The sequence below is a fragment of the Panthera pardus genome, unplaced genomic scaffold (assembly GCF_024362965.1).
Source record: "Panthera pardus isolate Hobbes unplaced genomic scaffold, ASM2436296v1 HiC_scaffold_15, whole genome shotgun sequence".
NCBI classification, from domain to species: domain Eukaryota; kingdom Metazoa; phylum Chordata; class Mammalia; order Carnivora; family Felidae; genus Panthera; species Panthera pardus.
Genome location: NW_026526710.1, coordinates 74,387,216 through 74,404,167, shown reverse-complemented (window position 1 = coordinate 74,404,167; position 16,952 = coordinate 74,387,216). Strand labels below are relative to the sequence as shown.

The following is a 16,952-nucleotide window of genomic DNA, read 5'->3' as shown; positions in this document are numbered from 1 at the left end:
ACATCCATTTTATATATTTAAAAGTTTTAGAAGGTACGTATTTTAAACATACCAGTGCTCTATTCTTCAAATGGCAATTTATCTTAAATTGTGGAAAAACTCTGAAATTCAGAAGAATTGAATTATCCAATTCTTTTTATGGAAATACACGCTTTCAGATATTTTAAGAATCACATGCATATTAAGGATAATTTTAGCCTGGATACATATACATTCTCTAAACTATTATATTACTCTGTGAAATAACAGCATGGTAAGGAAAAAAAAATAATGATAATGATACCTAACATTTATGAAGTTCCTATGTGCCAGATGCTGTTTTAAGGGCTTTACTAGTATTAATTCATTTCATATTAACAAAAATCCTTTGAGATGGATAATTATTATCATTTTCATTTTGTAGATGAGGAAACTGAGGCACAGAGAAGTTTGAACTTGCCATTAAGTGGCAGAGACAGACACTGAACCCAGGCAGTTAGGCTCTATGGCAAGACTCAAGAGCAGAAAGAACACTCTAAATTAATTTTTGTCTTCAAATACAAGTTCTAGAAATATAAACCAATGAATGGATGAATGAATAAATAAATAAAGTATGGCATAATTTCCTCTATGATGGATATTTTGAATTTCAAAAGATAGGCATTTCAATTTTCCTACTTAATTTGGGTAGGTGGCAACTTCAAGAAAATCCAGTTGAATTATATGAACAGTTTCTTCTCTCCTAATAAGTCTATGGACAGTTAATGTATAGGGATGTTATTCCAGACATGATTTGTGAGGAAATAATCAAGTAGAGTAATCAACAAAGTATCCCCATATTTGCAATAATTGATTTTTTAAAGTTATTCATGAATCCAACTATATTTTATAACTTTAAATATATCTTATATTGTTTTAGTTTATTTTAGTAGCCATTTTATCTCAATAAATAGAAAAGTATAGTCAGGAAAGATTTATATAAGATGGAAATTAAAATAAGATTTAAAAGAAAATTTAAGAAGTAGAACTGAGAATAACATCCAAGGGACCAATAACATCCAATTAACCAATATTGAAACATTCTTAAATATATCAAAGCTAAATTTCTGCCCCATCACACAGTACACAACTAGATACTATTCAATGCCATAAAATATACATCAACATAACATAGTATGCAAAGCCTTTAATAAAAAAAAAACATTCCCTTCTCCATCTTCCAAAGGAAATCATTATAATGAGAAATGAGAGAAGCATTTGTTTACATACCTCAAACATTCTAGCAGCGGTACATCTCACAAGTGCTGAAGTATGGACAACACCATACCATAAAACAGTTAATAATAACTCGTGGTAGGCTGGATTTGCACTGAAAGAAAAAACTCAGTGTTAAAAGTGAGGGCCACAGTGTCTTACTGGTGTATTGAAAAACACTACATTTGTAAGTAATATTAATGATAAAAATATTGGCAAAAAATATGAAATTACTCTGTATGGTTTAACAGGTTACATCCAAGACTCTTTAAAGAAGGAAGTCACCTTACAAAGCTACAAACTTTTAGCATATTCAGGAGTTATACTTTTAGGTTCTGTAAACATTTACAATTTAGAAATCTCAACTCTTTAATAGCATACAAGTTAAAATTATAAAAAATAAAAGAAAATTTACCCAGGAGGAAAAAAAGAAAGAGCACTGGACTGAGTCAGATGGGTAAATTACAACCTCTGTGGGTCTTAATTTCTGTATGTATAAAAATTGGGGAAGCAATACTTGTCCTATTTATGTCATATGTTTATTGTAGGATCAAATCAGATCAACTCAAATCACTGACATGGAAGGAGAAGTTGGCTGTGAGGCCTATTCAAATGCAAGACTGTATTGTTACCAAGTGCCCAAGCCTGTTTGCAATAAAGACAGAGATAAAATGACATTAACAGCTAGACGATGTGATTATGAGCAGGATCAGGCAATGGGATAGAAAAAGGAGCTAATGAACTTTCACTTGGAGCTCCTTTTTCAGTTTTGGGAAACTAAATTTTCTTCAAATCTGAATTTTATTTCTCCAGCTGCTTCAAAGAAAACATATGTCTATACTCTTTCCCCTACTCTTTTATTACAATGTATTGATTACAAAATATTGAGAATGTACAAATAAGCAAAACCAAAAACCAAACACCTTTAAAAGGACAAAAACTAGGCCTCAAAACCAAAAGATTTGGTGTGGATGCCAATATTTTTTGACTCAAACTATGTATCTTATAAATACAATTTAAAAACTTTACATGAATTAAAAAACAAACATAAGCTAAGGTTTTTACCCCAGTTCCACAAAAGAAGCCTTCAAGCTATCAAGAGGAGCATGCGATAATGAAAGCAGGGTCATTACATCTTCTAAGAATCCCACTAACAGTTTTCGGTCTTCTTCCTACAGAGGATAAAGACTGATAATGAATTTCCAAGCAATCAAGTAGAACTAAAATACTAATTTCGTATCTATAAAGTTTTATCAAATATGGGGAAATATCCAGTCTCAGAAGCATTTTAACTAAAGATATGTATTAAACTTATCTATCTATGATCACAATGGTAAAAGGACAAAGACTATCTTGATTCATAGATCCTCAGACCTGTGCTGTTCATTATGGTAGCCACTCACCACATGCAGTTATGTAAATTTAAATTAAAAATAAAGTACAATAAAAGATTCAGTTCTTTAGTAGCACTAGTTACAATTCAAGTGTTTAATGGCCACGGGTGGCTAGTGGCTTCCTCATTGGACAGTTCAGATACAGATATGTCTGCTGTTGCAGGAAGTTTTATTAGACAGTTCTGCTTTAGAAAATGAAAAGGTATATTCTTTTATTAAAGTTTATTTTTACAAATTTTAGTTCCCACTAATTTTGGCACTAAGCACTTAAATACAAACTAGTAAAAGCTATCCCCCTAACAGAAAATTGTTTCCAAGAAATTATTCTTGCAATTTCTTAGTGGTAAGAAGCTACATGCTTGTTGAAATACAGAGTACTGTGTTCTTTTTCTTTCTTTTCCTGTATCTTTTTTAAATTTTTATTTTTTATTTTTTAATATCATTTATCGTCAAGTTAGCTAACATACATTGTATACAGTGTGCTCTTGGTTTCAGGGATAGATTCCTGTGATTCATCACTTACATACAGCACCCAGTGCTCATCCGAACAAGTGCCCTCCTCAATGCCCATCACCCATTTCCCCCTCTCCCCTGCGTCCCCATCAACCCTGTTTGTTCTCTGTATTTATGAGTCTCTTAAGGGTTTGCCTCCCTGTCTGTTTGCAGTCATATCCTTGATTAAAAAAATAATCTATATTTTCAAACTTTCTTTAATAAACCATCATTTTCATAATCAGAAAATAATCAGTATTTTCTTTTTTCTTTTATTGTACTTTATTAAGAAATATATTGTAAAAAATAAGTGTGCTAAATTAGGAAGGTTAAAAAATCACTTTGTATGTTAAATTAACCTGAGTCTATAAAGGAAGGGAATCTGACATTCTGTCAGGAAATAAATATATAATAAATTAGAGTTAAGTTTTCTGTCATTAGGGATGTATTAGGCCAACAATAAATAGCTTCTGCATTAGTATTAATAAATAGATCTATGAAAAATATTGGATTGCCACCAACCATTTTTTTTTCCCTACATAATCAGGTTCATTTAGAATGAATAAAGGATTAAAAACAATAGAATGAATAAAGGATTGACAAAAGTAATGATCAGCATGAACAATGTCAGAGCAGTTTTGGAATATGACAGTCTACTTAATGTAAAGCTTAGGACACTGACAAACCAGAATCAGAGCAATGTTGGAATAGAGACTCTACCCAATTTTAGTTGCCTACTATGTCAAAACACAAAATATACATAAAATTGGAAAACAAACTGTAAATCTGAAAAACCTAAAGTGTGAAATAAGAGCTATGAAACATACTTCCAAATGAGCATAGATTCTTCTAATCTGAAAACTTAGTACAATCCTATTCTATTTCTCATTTTTGAAATCTCAAGACAAAAAAATATATTTGACTCAAAACAGTTTTCAACTCACAGCTTTTCAAATTAAAGAGAGTGGAAAATGGTATGCATAGTATTGTGTCTGGCAATATGCTAGGATTTAAATCTTCATGAGTTTAAGAACAATAGAGACAACCTATTAAAGTTACAGGACTTAAAATACCCTACACACAGGGATTGTGTGTGTATTCATATTATGAGGCAGTCTTCGAAACCAGGGTAGAAAAGAATAGTTTAAAGGAATACTGTGTTACTTTAACAGAATTGGAGCTTCTGTTGAAAGGTATGTGATACTGTAGGACTACATTTTAAAACTGTAAGATAGCTCAATCTGTTTTGGAAGAAGAGTGCAATAAATGTGAATTATACTTTGAATTCAAAAGGCAAAAGAAATGTTAGGTATTAATGGGGGAAAACTCAGGAAAAAAGGCCTTCCTTTTTGATTCTTACGTTCTAAATTCTATTTATTTTTATTATTTTTTAAAAGTTATCTCTATGGCCAATGTGGGGCTCGAACTCATGACCCTGAGATCAAGAGTTACACGCTCTACCTACTGAACCAGCCAGGTGCCTCTCACATTCTAATTTCTAATTTTTTTTTAATGTTTATTTATCTATTTATTTTAGAGAGAGAGAGAGAGATAAAGCAGGGGAGGGGTAAAGAGGGGGGAGAGAGAGAATCCCAAGCAGGCTCTGCACTGTCAGCACAGAGCCTGATGCTGGGCTCAATCTTATGAACTGTGAGACCATGGCCTGAGCTGAGATCAAGAGGCGGATGCTTAACCGACTGAGCCAGCCAGGTGCCCCTCACATTCCAATTTCTAAAAATGCTTTATCCTGAATCCATACTTTCACCTGACTGGTGGGGCTGCCTCACACTTAAAAATGACTGATCTACGTTAATATATACCATGTTCATTTCCTTAAAACAACGGTAAGTAGAATGTGGTAGTTTGTTATACTGGTGACAACCAATGAACCGCACCTCCTGGCTCATGCCTTTATTTCGTGCCCTCTTCTGGAATCTGGGCTGGGCCTGTAACTTGTTTTAACCAAGGGAAGGCAACAGAGTGATGTGCTAATTCCAAGCCTAAGCTTTCGCCTAGCAGATGCTGCTTTTGCGCTCTGAGGAGCCCTGAGCAGCCCTGAGCCACCACGTATTAAGTCTGGCTGTGCCGCCCCAGAGGCCCTAAGACAACACAGAGACTGAAGCTCAGTCACCCTAGCTGACCTCCCTTCCAACCAAAAAGGTGAATGCAACAACATGAGTGACTGACCACCAGCAAGACCACAAAAGAGAGGCCAAGTTGAGCAAAGCCCATGAGCAAATAAAAGGGTTATAATAAGCCATTGTGTTTTAGGGTAATTTATTATGTAGTAACAATTAAGAAAAATAAGGTATTATTAAAAAGTATTTTGCACAAAATGGTAATAGAGTACAGTATTCTACAGCATTTTGTAGTTGACTCCACCTAATACATGTGCTTTATTTGCTATTTAATTTATGAAAAATTAATCATGAAACACAATGAAACTTTGCTAAGTAAGTGCAATCTAACACTTCTAACAAAATATCAAGAAGCACACAATCTCTAAATTTATTTGTTCAAGATTTGTTCAATGAAGACTTATTCAAATATGCTCTCTACTATAAATTACTTATTGAACAAAAGAAATATATAAATTTTGTTTTCCTTTATGGGTAACATGAACCCATAATCTAATCTAATCTATGTTGTTAATATATATTACTTTTATAATATAACATAAAGCGTAATATTATGTATCTTTCTAAACAGAAAGTGCTTTTACATTTTCTAGTAAAAGGATTTTTCTCTTACCTGAATATAACACGTAAGGACTCCTGTTGCATAAATGGGGACAGTAGCTTTAGTGAGGACCCCATTTCCTGCTGAGGAATCTAAGATCATTAAAACAATTTTAAAAATCTGCATGTATTTTAAATGTAAAGCAAAAAGTCACAATGCAAATTATATTTAAAATTCCAACTGGTTACAAGGCTTACGCATGCATATTATTACTTTGGAAAAGAATTTTGATTAAAATACATATCCATGGTTGTTGTAAAAACATAGCTTAATACTTTTTATAAAGCCAGTAGCATAAACATTTTTGATAGATGTTAAGAACTCTAATAACCAAAATGAGATGCTATACTCTATTTCCATACTCAGAAATCAGAGCTTTCTTGAACTCTCCCAAGTGCCAGTCCGTATCAACAGGTCTTAAATTTTCATAGTATTCGGTAAAAGGTAAAGGCACTCAGCTAAAAGGTGGCATCTGGATATATATTATTTAATCTGCTTCCTGATATGAGATACTACCTAGTTTCCAGTACTAGTCTAGTTCCAAAGCCCCTCCTGCATCCTCTATAGGGATTTTCAGCCAGATGACCCTATTTTCACTGGGAAAATGCAGGCAAAGTACAGAGGCAGAAGAGGGGAAAGCATTCCAACACAGGAGAGTACGCTGTGACTACTGTAAGATAAGATAAATTCATCTGTAGATGATTTCAAAAAAGAAATTCAGAGATGATATAACATTATTTATAGCAACAACAGCTCTGGTTTACTGTTCTTTAGGCACTATTTTAAGTGCTTTATATTTGCTTTTATGTATCCCCAAATTTTTAAGTACTTTTTTCTATTTTTCTATGGTTTGAAATTCTTTTCAGAAAATAGTACATAAACAAATTTGACTAACTGCCCTGAAAGAATTGTAGCAAAAAAGAAAGTTCCATTTTCACATCAAGGAGCACTTGAGGTTTGTTTATGCTCTCGGTAAGAGTAATTTTTTCTTTGGGGGACTACTGATATTGGTTGAGTGTGACTATGGTAGTTGAGAGTTAAATCTGAGGTTAGGAACATAGACTTAAGTTGGATTCAGAGATATAGACTATACATATAGGGATTAGTAATCTCTTCCTACATGAACTACTAAACACTTAGAGCTAACTAATAATTCTAAAAGCTGTCAGTTTTTAAAATATGTAAATATTCCTCACTAATTTATCATCAGAATTAACAACTACACAGATAATACCAACTACTAGGCATTCTAAACATTAACACTTGATAATATAAATTTTGGGAAGCATTTATCAAAAAAAAAAATCTCATCATGTTCGAACTTAGAAGAAAAAGATATATTTATTCATCTCTATTTCTGAGGACAGCCTAAGATGGGTTTTGTAGATCACTCAGATCAAATCACTAAGGTAGGACGGTGATAAGAATTACCTATATGTCCGAAACCAACCAAGTTTAAAAAAAAAAAAGAAAAAAAGGAGGGCTATACGTTTTTTTTTCTAACATTTTCTACAATTTATTCGTAGAAACTAGAAAAATACACAGGAACTTAAGATCCACAAGGAAACAAGTTCTTAGGCTGATGGTGCTATAACTAGACTTCTTAAGACAAATGAGTGAAAACTATCAACAGAGGGACTGGAACTGCCCACTCAAGTATGTGGCTTTTTTTTTTTTTTTTTCTTAAGTTTATTTATTTTGAGAAAGAGAGAGAGAGAGAGGAAACAGTGTGAATGAGTGCAAGTGGGGGAAGGGCAGAGAGAGGGAGAGAGAATCCTGAGCAGGTTCTGTGCTATCAGTGGGGCTAGATCTGACGACCTGATCAAGACCTGAGCTAAAACCAAGAGCTTAACCAACTGAGCTACCCGGGTGCCCCCTCAAGCATATAGTTTCATTTCAAAAACATATATGCATATCTTACATTCTCTTCCACTATATTTGTTTTCATTTTAAAAGATTTAAATAACTAATTTGGAAGTAGAGATCCTTTATTCTATAATTTTCAATATTGTGAATATACCACTTCAAACCTACAAGGGTACAAGCACTCTATTTAAGAAACTCAGCCTTAAATCAATTTAATTGCAAGGAAGGTAGATATTTATAAGCAAATTAATAAAGATGAGTCTCACTACCATCTCATGGCAAAGAGGTAGATGTGACACAGTTATAAAACCAAGAAATAAACTTTCCTTTTCACTTGTACTTGTTAGTTCATTTACATACCATTGGCACATAATGAATATAGTATTTTTCCCGAGTAAAGATATCCAATTGTCTTAAAAGTAATAATAAATGGGGGTGCCAGGGTGGCTCAGTCGATTGGGCATCCGACTTCAGCTCAGGTCTTGGTCGTACAGCTTGTGCGTTTGAGCCCCGCGTCGGGCTCTGTGCTGACAGCTCAGAGCCCGAAGCCTGCTTCAGATTCTGTGTCTCCCTCTCTCTCTGCCCCTCCCCTGCTCACACTCTGTCTCTCTTTCTCTCTCTCAAAAATAAAAAAAAAACGTTAAAAAAAATTAAAATTAAAGAAAAGTAATAACAAATGAACTTACCAATGTTTTCTTCAGACAGTCTTAAAATCTCCTGGAACTGAGGTTTGACCTAAGCGACCGAAAGAAAAGATCCAAAAAGTTTCAGTCCAATGGATCAATTAAAGATTAAATAAATAAAATGTTTACTATGGCTACTACTACTACATTCATTGATTCATCTGATTAATTGATTTATTTACTTATTTTTTTATTTTGCTTTATGGACGACTTAAGTGATCAGAAATATAACAATTCTTCTTTTTTTTTTTTTTTAAGTTTATTTATTTTGAGAGTGCGAATGCACGTGTGAGCTGTCAGGATGGAGCCCGATGTGGGGCTCGATCTCCTGAATTGTGAGACTATGACCTGGGCCGAAATCAAGAATTGGACACTAAATTGACTGAACCCCTGATGTGCCCCAGAGATGTAACAATTCGTAAGAGGCTTAGAATAAAAGAAGAGTCAAGTTACTACAAGCAACACCTTTAGAGAAAAAATGTTTTCAACGTTTTTTATTTTTATTTTTGGGACAGAGAGAGACAGAGCATGAACGGGGGAGGGGCAGAGAGAGAGGGAGACACAGAATCGGAAACAGGCTCCAGGCTCCGAGCCATCAGCCCAGAGCCTGACGCGGGGCTCAAACTCACGGACCGCGAGATCGTGACCTGGCTGAAGTCGGACGCTTAACCGACTGCGCCACCCAGGCGCCCCAAGAAAAAATGTTTTCAAAATCAATTCAAGTCAGTAGGTATTTTCTGAAAGGTTTTTGCTTTCCTTCACTAAATTAAAATAATTTCCAAGATGACTTTAAGGGCTTGAAATTACTACATCTTAAAACCTCATGACAGAAAGATTATTTAGGTAAATATTATTATATGATTAGAATTATTTTTTAAAACTTTGCTGTATTTAAAAGGAATGCAGAGCAAATTCCATTCACTTAGGGTATTCAATAAGTAACATATTCATCATGTAATATCCATCTGCTTAAATTTTAACTTCCTTAAAACTGAAATTTAAGCATCAAATATAGAATTTACCTACAATTTTTTAAGCTAGTAAATGCTAATTTCAATTTCTTATTATTAACATTATCACAGATTTCAGGTTTCAGGGCACTGAAGTCAACCAACCACTTACTGCTAAGTACTTAAATGAACTCCTACTTACTTTTTTTTTTTAATAATAGCTACTTCTTTTGGAGATGTCAGACAATTTTTGCCAATGTTGATAATTATAACATCAAATTCTATTTAATAATTAGATGTTAGCAAAAATGTAAAATGATCTTGTTTCTTCTACAGTAGCATCAAGGTCTAACTTCTTGCCCTCTTAGCGGCAGGTCAGGCATAACAAACAACTTAAACGGAGGTGAAGCCCACTGTTAGAAGATTAATCTACAGCACCATACTTATGGAACAAAAAGACACTAAAGTAATTTATTCATTTCATGCATGCCAAGGCTAAGCCCAGATAACTTAATTATTATAGGTCACAAACATAATAGTATTTATTATAACTCACTTTCTGAATTTTGTGCAGTCTGCTATACCAAACTATTTTGCTTTAAATGTTTAAATACCCACAGAGTAAAGTAATAGTTAACAGTAAAGAGCTCCACAAAATTCTTACCTTTTAAACGTCTTGATTAACATTTGATTGTAACAACTGTATCTTTTTATGTTTTTCTTAGCTCTCTAAAGAACTGCCCCAACAATACGCTAGCAAGACAAATGGATTAAAGATGAAACTGGGATCTAAGGACATTCCAACTGTAGTATCTAAACCTGTAAAGTAACCTGGATATGCAGATGTGACAAATACTAGTTTTGGCAGCGACTGAAATACGCAGCATGAATCTCAAGTGTCCACACTATTCTAAGAGCTGGTCTTGCAGCAAGGCTTCTATAGAAGCTACGTTGGTTCCACAGTCGCCTGAGGTTTTGACCAAAGTGTGCTGAGCAAACAGCTGCTCCCCGAATGTGTGGTGGATGGAAAGGCAGGAGAAGCGCATCAGAGAATCAGTGAAGGCCTCTGATACGGCCTCTGCTGGAAAGATACCCAGTGTGTAGATGTTACATCCAAATCTGGATATCAACCAAGTTTAGGCTAAATCATCGAAACGTGAATAAAGATAAGAAGGTTATTCACTAGAATTTTCTGTTACTATCATAGTTTTCTAAGATATTAAAAGGTAAAGGAAGAGCTCATGCTTTGGTTTACTCTGTCACAGCGTTAATTAACACATTACATTTCTGTATCTCTTGCAATAAGAAAATATGGAACACAAGTTTTTACCTTAGTGTTTGTAAAAATTTTGCCAAATGTCCGGCAAAGGCGCCAGAAAAATCTGGAGAATTCATGGACACAGGCAGTTGAAGTAACATTAATTTTGCCAACTATTTCTATAAGTTGTGGCAACCTGAATGTGAAAGGAAAGAAAAATAGGCAGGGGATACATATAAATTACTGTTTCCTTGCCAATGTCTGAAACAATGCAAATCTAACAACCTCCTGCTTTGCTTTTCATAGCCAGTAAAACCGCAAATCAAAGGAGCGGTTTGAGATACCCTGAAAAGGTTTTCAGTTTATATTCTACTCTATAAACTTCTTAAATTTTAACTGCTTGCCATAAAACACATGGAACCTTAACGGTAGAGTTTTGCCTATGGAGTTAATGAGACACAGATCACTGGATTTGATGCTTCACATAAGTGCTTGGCTAACAAGGCATCCACCGTAGCTTCAAAAATGACAATCTGGATGTGGTTTAAAATACATCGCCACGATTAGACAACAACAAGGCAGCAGCCAGGTCCTTTTGACATAGTCTGGCAGCACCATCCTTATAGATAAATACCTACATAGCCGATGGTATAAATCTCCTCTCCTAAAGAAGTTTACCATAGACAATGCCAAGTTATGTTTTTGTTTTGTTTTTATATTTTGTTATATTTTGTCCCTCAGTGCCAAAACTAAGCATAGGGAGCTATCTTCCATCAACTGATGGAGGCGTACCAAATGAATATGAAGGCAGTAACTTACAATTGATTGACAACCCACAGTAAAGTCTCCCAGCCTGTTGTACCCTCGTGTTCCAGCTGGTAATCATAAAGTTGTAAGAGCACTGCCAATTGCTCACGACTTCCAATTATAGTAGACACATCTTGAAGAGGCGACATAGGCCGAGGGAACCTAGTCACTATAAATAATAGAAGCAAAATAAATCATGTGAAAAGTGGCAGTGTGTGAAGCTAACTATTCTGTGTAAAGGAAAATAAGATTCTGTCTCCCGATATTTAATTGCTTATTATAAACTTTAAATAGAAAACTGAACTATGTTAATCATATAATTTTTTTAAAAAGTGAAACAAATTCCTGTCACATGTGAACAAATTTAACACGTCTCAAAAATTAAGATTTTAGGAGACTAAATAGTTATAGTAAACGAACACTGTAATGAAATAGTTTGCTAATAAAGAGTAAAATTGCATTTAGGTTAAGTTAAAATTGGCCCAAAGATAAGATGTTAGCTGAAACATGGATTTGAATTTGGTTTAAAAAAAATAGAAATACTTATAATTCCACCAGACTACTTATGACAATGAAATAGAGAACACTTCTTGATGGCTATTAAATGGTAACGCATGCCAACAGCTCATTAACTGTTAGAAACTCCTAACTGCCCAACAACTCTTGCATAGAGGCTAATATCCTAAAACATGCAAAAATACAGAATTTTCTCAAAATATATTAATGGCTTCGTAATTATTATTAAACTTAAGAAAACATGAAATGCACATAATTTTAAAAATGTTCAAAGACAAAATTAAGATGTTACCGTCTTTTTATGCTGCCCAAGACTTTTAACAGTATATTAAAGACAGAGGTCATCCCTTGCTAGCTGAACTCTCCTATTTGCTATCATAATATACCAACCAACAAATAAATGAGTGTGGGTAACATGGTACCTCTCACTATCTGAGGTTTCTGCTTGAATTCTCACTGTATCTCAGTCCAGGAATAAACAGATTTGGACTGCGAGGGATATGTGTACTTCCTAGGGAATATATCATGTCAAAGCATATCTGATATAATTTCAAACACGGTTATATAACACCTGTCACAATCTGCTGCACTATGATAGAGTGAATGTCATTCCTTCATAAATACTAATAAACAACTGAAAAATAATAGAACAGTTTAAAGCAAAATAGATATGTCAAGATTAACTACAGGGGAAAGTGAGGTCTAAAGACTTAAAGGTAGGTCCAAGAGAAGCAAAATAATGTCAAAAAATAAGCAGTTATTTGGATAACTCAATTATTACAGGTAAGTAAACAGAATGGCTCAGGAGTCTCAAAACATTGTTCTATTTAACAGGATTTTTAACAATATAGAACTATAGAAAGGTCCCCAGAATGTCATTTTAATAGGATAGCAAAATACCAGCATTTTATTGTCAACAAAACAGTCACAATTATCCAGCAAAGTAACAGCCATTACGACTCTTTAATGTATTTCCCTCTCACTAGAATGTAAGCCCTCTGAAGGCAGAAAGTTGTGTCTATTTTATTCACGAATGTATCTCAAGTGTTTAAAATAGTGCCTGACATAAGTATTAGTTACCGCTGTAAATAAACTGGTAGTAAAACTATTTGTGTTTCTATTATATAAGAGAAAATAAATCTTCACTTCTCATAAATTCTATCCCAAATATATGGATGTATATATAGATAGACATATAGACATGGATATACAGACCCTACATAAGAATACAATATTTTCTCATTTAAAATAAATGATTTATAACCAAGAAGTGGGCATAATAATATTAACATTTATGGCTGCTGTTAAAAGTCAGAGAGTCATATTCAGTCTAAAAGAATTAAAAAGGAAAGGTTATTTTTGGTATGATGAAGACATAATCACAAGAAAGGTCAAATAAACCCTGGAAGAAATATATTCAGGATGGTAAAGCAGTTGTTTTGACAATTTTCATCTAGTCCCTAGCACATGCTTGGCATCAACACTCAAGAGTTATTTTTATACATGAATGAAGGCAAACATTATAGGTTGATCTATGTACCCTCCTAGAAACTCCTACATTGAGGTCCCAATCCCCAGAACCTCAGAATGTGACCTTATTTGGAAACAGTGTCATTGCAGATGTAATTGGATAAGATGAGGTCATACTGGAGTAGGGTGGGCCTCTAGTCTAATATTACCCGTCTTATAAAAAGGGGAAATTTGGACATACAGACACACAAAGAGGGAGAACGGAATATGAAAATGAAGGCAGAGATTGGGGTGATGCATCTACACGCCAAGGAATGACAGAAATTGCTAGCAAGCCACCAGAGACGAGGAGGGAGGCATGGGACAGCGTTTTCCTCAGAGCCGTCAGAAGGAACCAAACCTGCTGACAGCGTGATCTGAAACCCTGCGCTTTCTAGAACTGTGGGACAATAGATTTCAGTTTGTGGTATTTTGGTATGGCAGCCCTAGCACACCAATATGGCAAGACAGAAAGAGAAAGAGTGGGAATTAGACAGGAAAGCCCCTAGGCAGACAAAGAACCTTAACATATGCAGGGGTGGAACCTGAAGCAGTCAGCTGTGAATGCTTTACGAAGACTTTGCTTAAAAGCCTGAATTTTCCTTCTCCTCAGTAATATTTTAAAGTATTAAATTAACTCAACCCATCTACTCTCAACTTTTCCAGTAAAACAGACATTCAAACATTTGTGCTGTGCTTCGTGTATCCCAAAGATTATAGGTAAACCGCTCCCAGTTTCCTTTACACGAAAACTGCCAACTGTCAAAACATTAAGTATCTACTGATGTTCTCCATGTTAGAATTCTTCTGTCTATCAGAAGTCGGCAAGAGACGTGGGCAATGTCACAAATCTGAAAACTCTGCAAAGGGATCTCATACAGAGTAACAGCGGCTCTACAGCCATTTATCCTGGGGGTTGGGTGCAGTGGGGTTACTAAGTGCCGTGGGTCAGGGGTCACTTACTGGTTAGGTGGACATCGAGACAAGAGAATACTGGCCTTTGCTATCAATTTCACCTATTTCTGAAAATAAGTCATATTCCTTCTTTGGAGAAAAACATTCTGTTGCATATGCTTATATTCCTGTCAAGGACGTAGAAGAAAGTAATTACATTTACCTTCCCCTATTGAAAGTAAGATGAAACAGGTCGGGGAGAGAAAGTGGAAAGAGAGTGGAAATGACAAGCTTCATAAACTGGCACTAGTAACTTTAGGTGAATCTTTTCATTAATCCAACTCTCTGAATGAAAGAAAATTTATTTCAGCCACTGGGGGAAAAAAAAAGTGGTAAAATGACTATAGATTAGGAATGGAAAGAAAACACAAATATTAGAAAATAATACCATGAGGCTTATCCATAAGCGATGAAGCTGCAGTTGACCCTAGCTGTCATACACTCCATGAGCACAAAATTCCACACATATATTTTAGTAATTATGCTTTCATATAAAGTGATTTTTAGAAGTTTAACCAAAAGCAATTCCTTGGGAAGCTAAGCTGCTAACGTCCTACATCTTCCTTCCACAAGTTCAGTTCAGTACCTTCTATCTGTGGCACTTCACCATGAAGCTTGGCTTTGCTGGAGAAAGGCGCATTCTGCAGCACTAACGCAAAGAGAGAGGGGATCAAGGACTGCAAAGCGGAAAGATACATGTGGAGCTTATGTTCATCCAGCCCGTGCTCTCCTTCCTGAAACATAAGGAGGGGGAAGCTAGTTTTAGTCTGCTGAAATTAAGTATTTATAATGCTCTTCCTTTCTGTGGCCATTAATTAAAAAATTAAGAATCTGTATGTTAGACTCATAGCACAACACCTAATGGAGATATCCATGAATCTTTTCTTAATTTCTCTAAGTACAGGAAAATGTGAGGAAGCACTGAGGCACTATAATAAGCAATATAATCTTTTCTATGGAAAACTTCAGGGTGAACATCGGTCATTACCATTTGTATGAAACTTCTTTTATAGGCTTTCTTTTTTTTTCCCCCAATATTTATTTATTTTTGAGACAGAGAGAGAGCACAAGCGGCAGAGGGGCAGGCAGAGAGGGAGACACAGAATCTGAATCAGGCTCCAGGCTCTGAGCTGTCAGCGCAGAGCCTGACACGGGGCTCGAACTCACAGACCCAGAGATCATGACCTGAGCCGAAGTCGGACGCTTAACCCACTGAGCCACCCAGGTGCCCCCAGGCTTTTCTTCTTTCAAGAGGGTCTCATTCTTTGAAATTTTGTAAGTCAGGCTAAAGAAATTAAAGTGAGTTACAGGAATCACTTTAACTGTTCAACTGTTGAACCAGCAACAGCCTTGGCTGTTTTCCTTCTCCTACATCCGATCTCCTTTTACAGATTTGGTGGCATCTGTATGTGCCAGCACTGAAAGGACTTTAAAATACTTCAATGCATAGATGAAAGGTAGGAGAAAAAAAATTCAAAAGGAAACAAAAGAGGTAACAGAAAGAAAAAAAGAGTAAAAGGATTAGTATGCTACACAGAAACCAAATGTTAAAGTGAAAAATAGAATCATTACAGATAAAAGTGTTTACTAATAAATACATTATATTATATTACTAATATTATAAAAGCTATGTCAGAGATACCAGATATATGAGTTACACACTATCAAGTTCTAAATTAATCTCTTCACGGAAGAATTACTAGCTACGCTGAATACTTCAGGTACATCTAATAGCAAAATAGAATTAACCATGTTATGAAATGGAACTTAAGAAAAACAAGGTATGGATAAATCTCAGGTAGAAAGAATACAAACATTTAAAGAATACTTTAAAAATTTCCCAGGTTTCATAAAAATGAGTATTTTCCAGTCTAGTTGTTTGTTTACAGTTTTTCTTAAATACCCAACTTGAAATTTATAGAAAAAAAAGCCCAATTTTTAAATTAAATAAATACATATAAGACTGTCTACAGAGTAGTTACTATGCAAGAGCCTTAAGGATTCTTTAAAATTTGGGGGTAGAGCGGGTAAGAGTTAGGTGTCAGTGACCAATATCAGATCCTGGTTCCAACATCTGACAGCTGTAAGACCTTGGGCAAGCTACCAAAATGCTCAGTTTCCACACCGAAACCAAAATATAATTCAAAGGGTTGTAAGAATGACATAATATATGTTATTTATACAGTATCTCCCTTAATGCACATAAGAGGCATTAAAGAAATGTTAGTTTTTCTTCTAGACTCTAAGAGGGACTTTTAGTACAAAAATTAGATCAGGAAGTTACTATCTTTCTTTTAACTCTTCTTCATTTCTTTTACTTGGGGAAAACAGAAAACATTCATTTTAAGAAGTGAGAAAATGAACTACTGCAGTGAAATAAACACAAGTAAAGCATTTTGACATCGTGTAAGTAAGAAAGCTTTAGAGACTAATATTTGAGTTATCTGCAGGCCAGGAACTGGAGCTGATATTTTACCCAAAATCTTTAAACCTTTGGAAGATACCAGGAAGAGCTAGCTTTCTGCATAATGTACAAATGAGTTCCACAAAG

General features: G+C 34.8%; 1 protein-coding gene across 9 annotated transcripts in view; it reads right to left on the bottom strand.

Annotated features, from left to right (window-relative positions):
- RELCH (RAB11 binding and LisH domain, coiled-coil and HEAT repeat containing) overlaps positions 1-16,952 on the bottom strand; it is a 114,162-nt gene that overhangs the window by 28,888 nt on the left and 68,322 nt on the right. For 8 of the 9 annotated variants that reach the window (XM_053902798.1, XM_019463850.2, XM_019463845.2 and 5 more), the window contains 7 exons: positions 14,988-15,135; positions 11,435-11,591; positions 10,688-10,811; positions 8,411-8,459; positions 5,871-5,950; positions 2,299-2,405; positions 1,249-1,348 (listed from right to left, as the gene is read on the bottom strand). In XM_053902798.1, the coding sequence (XP_053758773.1) occupies positions 1,249-1,348; positions 2,299-2,405; positions 5,871-5,950; positions 8,411-8,459; positions 10,688-10,811; positions 11,435-11,591; positions 14,988-15,135 (765 nt within the window). The remainder of the gene's footprint in view (positions 1-1,248; positions 1,349-2,298; positions 2,406-5,870; positions 5,951-8,410; positions 8,460-10,687; positions 10,812-11,434; positions 11,592-14,987; positions 15,136-16,952) is intronic. The other variant, XM_019463847.2, reaches the window with a different exon arrangement.